The sequence below is a fragment of the Diospyros lotus genome, chromosome 8 (genome assembly GCF_014633365.1).
Source record: "Diospyros lotus cultivar Yz01 chromosome 8, ASM1463336v1, whole genome shotgun sequence".
Lineage (NCBI taxonomy): Eukaryota > Viridiplantae > Streptophyta > Magnoliopsida > Ericales > Ebenaceae > Diospyros > Diospyros lotus.
The window spans coordinates 38568949-38575131 of NC_068345.1; the positions used below are offsets into that span (position 1 = coordinate 38568949).

Consider the following 6183-nt stretch of genomic DNA (forward strand, 5'->3'; position numbering starts at 1 on the left):
TGGAGTTGGAGCCAGATCTAAGGGATCCACTGTTGTGATGAGAAGAGAAAGTGGATGGGCGTGAGGGCTGGGCGAGGTGTATGTTGGGTGGGGTCAGTGGTAGAGATGTTGAACATCTTGTTGAGCTTGCCGGACCTCTTGATGTTGCTACTCGTGTACAAAACGGTGCAATGGGCCTTGAGATGCTCGGGTCGATCCAAGATGTAAAGGCTGCTGTTGAGCTGGTGCGATGGGAAGCCGGAGAAGATGCAGTCGCATGCGGGAGAGAGAGAGAGAGAGAGAGAGAATGGGTGAGGAAGAAGCAACTGTTGGGCTGGTAGAGAGAGAGAGAAGGTGAAGAAGAAATAGGGGGAAGAAGCAACTGTTGGGCTAGTAGAGAGAGAGAGAAGGTGGAGAAGAAACAGGGGTTGGGCAGGTAGAGAGAGAGAGAAGGTGAAGAAGAAACAGGAGTTGGGCGGGATTTTAATTTTTTTAGTTGATTGAGGGTAGATTTGTAATTAAAGCAAAGGATAAATTTGTCATTTAATCTGAGTTTGTCAATCTGTTTGTCGTTGTGTTCGTCCGTGTAGCATTGTCCAGTAAAAATTTCTAGAAAATTTCAGAAATTCAAGAATATTATTTTATGAATTTTCGTAGAAGAATATTTGAGAAAATATTTTAAGAAATATTTAGTTTAGTGGAAAATTAGGAAGAAATAGAAAGAAAATTAAAGAAAATGTCAAAAATTATGAAAAAATAGGTTTTAATGTTTATTTAAATAATTATGGTGGTTAGGATACTTTGAGGTTGAAGTTGAAGAGACTTGTGCAAATTTTGAGATTGGCACGCAAATCGAGGTAAAACAGGGATATCGAGGTAGCTCGATAAGCTTGAGAAGGTAAGTGATACTCCCAAATTAAAGTTAATTTTATGGAAAATGCTTGGTTAGTAAGTGGTTTATGTTCCTCAAAAATGTTTTCATCATATTGACATGCCTTGATATGAATCCATCCCGTAGACTGCATACATGACATGACTATGAAATGCATAAATACACGTTAATATCATTGATCACTCGCATTTGAGGTCGTAGGGAGTACGAACTGGCACCGCTGCTTTACCAAGGGTGCACCCATATATACACCTCGGCTTCGAAAGAGGGAGCCGCAAAAATGGTAGGTAACATGAGGGGTGAGGTTGACACCTACGATGAAAGATATTGCATTCATGCACGAAATATGTTTTCTGTACCCTTATTTAGATGATTCATCATCTAATTTAGGTTTTGCTCATAGAATATTCAAATGTTCCAGGTGGAGATTGTAGCAGATACGAGGATAAATGAGGCATGAAATGGCACTTAGCAGAGTGCATGAGAATGAAATGTATATAACGTAGCCCCTGTATTTAAGTTCTGCTGCTTTAGATTTTGAACGTTTTAAGGAATGTTGAAGATGTAAGAATTTATTTATGATTAATGTTAAGATATCAGGTTTCGATCATTGCTTCCGCATTTGATGTGTTAGTGATTTTCTTTCGAGATTAATAGTTGGAAATTCCGGGACGGATTCGAGGAATAATGTGGTTTAGCCTTAGTGTTTGAAAGAAAAAAATTTATTGTTTGGGAATTGTCCCAATTTATAACGCGCCCGGAAAAGCGGGGCGTTACAATACTTATCTTATATATATATACATCTTTTAAACACACTAACCATTAAAGAAATGGTTAATATGAAATTTGAAATTCAAAAAATGTTTAGACTTTTCCAAACAATAAGAAAACATGTCTCACATTTAATTCAAAGTAAATATTTTTTACATGAGAAATCAAGATTTGAAAATTCAAATATAAGTTTTTGAGACATAAATGAGTAAAATAAGAAAACATCTCTAAAAATAATTTTTTTTAATTTAAAATATATTTACTTTTTACATGAGTAAGAGAAAACATGTCTAAAAATAATTCTTCTTTAATTTAAGATTTGAAAATTCAAATATAAGTTTTTGAGATATAAATGATTAAAACAAGAAAACATGTTTAAAATTATTTTTTTTAATTTAAAATAAATTTATTTTTTACATGAGTAAGAAAAAATATATCTAAAATTAATTTTTTTTAATTCAAAATAAATTTCCTTTCTGACCTTTAGATGCAAAGCTTAAAATCTCCTTGAGATGCAAAGAAGGGTAAACAAAAGCAGCTAGTACGACGGGAAGTGAGAAAACATCTGTTCTCCAATTTGCACCCTTCCAGAATAGTGCTGTAGATGAGGGTTTCTGGGATAGATTATCTTCTCTAAAGCTCAACAAGTTAGGAATTGATGAATCTCCTATTTTGTTTTTTATTTTTGCCCGTGTTGTTCCCATTACAGGGCGGTTTATTCTAGAAACTAACATCATTGGATTTGGAGTAGTATTCTATTAACAAATGATTTATTCTCAAATATATAATGCATATATATATTATTGGCAAATTATATACATAAAACTTTATTATAAATAGATTCAAACAAAAAAAAATTGAGTTCTATTTAATATTTTAAATTATGAACGAGCTGTCCACATAAAAATGTTACTTTTATATTATTTTCGCACGCCTATCATCACACAAGCTATAGCTAGTTTATGTATTTGATAATGCCAACTACAATTGGACAGGAGGAAAAGATTATTTATTACATTTAATATATTATGTTATACCGTTTGCTTTCCGTCCAAATCCCAACAATCGACACTGGACACTGATTTAATTAAAATGCTGCAATCTTGAAGTTTTCACATTATTACTGGGTAAGATGGTTTCATGGCAATGCCACAGAGGCCTTCCTTCTTGTCAACATCTCTCTGAATCCTCAGGTATCCATTCTCGCCCCACTCTGTTCCCCAGGAATTCTTAATCAGCCAGAACTTAGTCCCGTCCTCGGAAGTTCCGTATCCGATTGCCGTGACGGCATGGTCAAGATTCGTGGTGCATGGGCCCGTGAAAACGCCTCCGTTGTAGAACCTTAAGTCCGACCACTGGCCAGCGCTGACAGCGACAGAAACCGGCTGGTTGGCCACCGCCTGCAGCAGTGCCGCCTCGTCGTTCATCGGCACTTGTTCGTAACTGGTTATTGCGGCGACGGGGCTTGCCCTTTTCTCTCCGTCGCAGGTGCCTGCTCCTCCCTGATAAGGGTAGTCGGCTTCTGTGGCGAGGCCATTGTTTGTGATGATAAATTGGAAGGCGGTCTCCATGGAGCCGCCCTCGCAGCCATGGTTCTGGTAGTCACAGTCGACGAGCTCTTGCTCAGAAAGCGATACTAGTTGGCCGGTTTTCATTTGGTTGATGCCTTCCAGGGCTGCCACCGCTGAAAATGCCCAGCAGCACCCTGTAATGCATGGCAGAAAGATACAGTAAATAGAAAGACATCAAATGCTTTGATTGTGTGATTATATTATTAATTACGTGGAGTTACCAAAAATATCAAAAAACTAATAATTGGAAAATTTATTTAAATATAAAATTTTGAAGTGATGTTTATGAATGTGGGAAAATCACAAGTGATTATTTATTAAGCATGCAATATGAAATATTAAAACTCTATATATAGAATTGATATAATTAAACAAGACTCTTAATTAGGAGCTTAAAGTCAACAAAAAATAATAATAATAATAATAAACTTACGAGGTTAGAGAACAAAAAATTAAATAAAAGGCTTACCGCATTTCATTTGATTTTTAACATCAGTCACTGCTCCCTTCTCCCGCCAATCTATGGTAGATGGAACATCATTTACATTGGCATAACTGAAAGAACTTAGCATTACCTCTTTTGTTGCCGCCTTGTAACCAGTATAAGAAGCAATAAACTCCTCATCTGTCATATCTGCAAACTTATTAACACTTAAGTTATATTTTTTATTAGTTTCAACATTAAAGGCATCTATATATTCGACATTCTTCTTGAATATCTTAAACCGAGCAGCCTTTTCAGTTGAGTCTTTGTAAATGCGTCCATGACGAGCCATCCATTGCTCATGTTGCTCCAGCATTGCTGCTTCCTCGAGGCCGTGAGCCGAGACTATGAGCTCAAAGGCAAAGAGAAAGGTGAAGGAGAAGATGACCAAGTGTAAATGGGTGGTAGCCCTGGCCATGGTGTGGTGAATGTAGTAGTGTAGTGTTGTGGTCGAGAAAATTAAGGATTGTGGATGGACAGAGTACTGGGATCTTGCATGGCTAGGGTTTATATAGGCAAAGCTTCTTGGGCTTTGGCTTACGTACTATTTTCTTTGATGAATCACGACATCGTATTAATTTGAAGAATAAAATAGAATAATATTTTGTGTTAAATAATAATAATTTTAAACTTGTTTAAAAATAATTTTCGTTAGAAGAGACACAGACTTGACTTACTTTGTTGATTGGGTGTTCTAATTAATGTAGTAATGCTCCCTCCCTTGACCCAGTGACGACGACAATGCTATAAATGACTTCTCCTTTTGTTTTCTTTTTATTTTTAAGAAATGAAAATGAACGAAAAGTCACGAAGCGTAACTTCCGGCATGGAATCAACGGATACTCACAAAATTAACTAACTAACAAGACTTCATATATAATTAAGGAAAAGAAAACAGAATTAAGGAGAAGTCATATATAGAGCTAGCTAGCTGTGAACGCTGCTCCAAGGGAGAGGCCTCGCTAAATTGGAACACCCCACCCCACACCACACGGCACGCAGTCAAGTCGGGTTCTCGAAGAAAACGAAAATTATTTTCCAGATACTAATAATATTTATACAAAATTATTTAACAAAATATTATTCTATTTTAATTATACTACTTCAAATATTACGACGTACGTTTTGTGATTTATGAACAAGGGGGATTAACTGCTTCTAAATTTAGCAATTCTCAATATTAAATTTACCAACCTTCAAATTAAACTTAATATGTATTGAAAACAGTAGTTAGAGTGGGTTTGCCTCAATCAATTATTTTTTAACACGAAGCTTCATGTCTAAATCAGAATAGCTAGTATTCTGTTAAGGGTTTTAATTCTAGGCAATCATGGAGGTATGTTTTGCATATTTCTACCATTAAAGGGTCTCTCTCCTATGGACTTTCCCAAAGACATGCATTAGACCTCCCTTACAAAGGTGTCTCACTTTTCTTGGAGGTGTTCCATGAACACTTTGCCCGAGGCCCCTCTTATATAAGGAACCTTAGTCATTTTAGATATTTTCACTCTTTTATAGAGTTTGAAAATCTCAAAAAACTTTTTTCACAATCCTTAATTAAGCTTTTTTAGAAAAATTTCTCAACCCTCTTACTAGCCTCCCTCTTTGGCAAAGAACTCTCTTGTGTACCCCGAACACCTCTCTTGGTGTACCCTAGAAGACCCTATCGTGCATCGCCTAGTCCCCCGCAAACTCTTTCAAATACCTTTGGTTCCTTGGTAAATTTTTTATTTAATTTTTTTTCCTAGAAAGGTGGTAAGAACAAAGCAAATAAAAAGGCTTGCCACTCTTGAAGAAATAACAATTATTTTGATTTAATGAGAAAAGTAATAAATTTGATTAAAGAATGATGACTAAAACAATTAGGATTAATATGTAAATTAGGTTTTTGAGAAAGTCAATTTTTATTCGAGTAGTAAGCCTTTAATAATCGAGTATTTCAATAATCCGAAAGGGTCAAAGTAGATTTTCCAACTTTTTAGTCATCGAGTAAAAAGTTTGTGTAATTGATTAATGTTCTATTATTTTTAAAGATAATCGATTACAGAAGTAGGCTTAGTCGAGTAAATATCAAGTATACTTGACTAAATAAGTTTTTGTATTTGAGTATATAATTCATGTAGCATCCCAAAATTTGGAGACAAGTAAAAATAATTAATTTGGGTGTTTGAGGATATTTTGGAGTATTTGAAAATTGTGGAGAAAATATTTATTTGTGGTATGTTTGAGGAATTAAGAGAAAATGTTTAATTATGTTATTTTGAAGAAATAGAAAATTAAGGTAATTAATTAAATTAATTGAAAGTCTTTATAAAATAATAATAATAATAAAAGAGTTAACCAAATCAAATTAAATTAAACTAATTAGTTAATATATATATATATATATATACTTGTTTGTGTGTGCTGTGCGTGGCCGTTTCTTAGCCTTATCTTTGTATGGCTTAAAAGCCACTCAAATGTGATAAAATTGGTGGAGACTTGGG

General features: G+C 34.9%; 1 protein-coding gene across 1 annotated transcript; it reads right to left on the reverse strand.

The window, feature by feature from the left end:
* Window positions 1–2577: 2577 nt before the first annotated feature.
* LOC127808272 (senescence-specific cysteine protease SAG12-like) lies at window positions 2578–4163 on the reverse strand. Its single transcript, XM_052346737.1, has 2 exons — window positions 3683–4163; window positions 2578–3347 (listed from the first exon to the last, which is right to left on the reverse strand). The coding sequence occupies exons 1-2, from the start codon at window positions 4113–4115 to the stop codon at window positions 2755–2757; spliced, it is 1026 nt and encodes a 341-aa protein (XP_052202697.1). The 5' UTR covers window positions 4116–4163; the 3' UTR covers window positions 2578–2754.
* Window positions 4164–6183: the final 2020 nt, after the last annotated feature.

What these genes read in the sequence shown, in the direction of transcription:
- LOC127808272 (XM_052346737.1), bottom strand. Translation starts at nt 4,115, where the DNA reads ATGGCCAGGGCTACCACCCATTTACACTTGGTCATCTTCTCCTTCACC. An exon ending in TAAAAATCAAATGAAATGCG is followed by an intron (nt 3,348 to 3,682) that starts GTAAGCCTTTTA and finishes CATGCATTACAG; the next exon opens with GGTGCTGCTGGGCATTTTCA.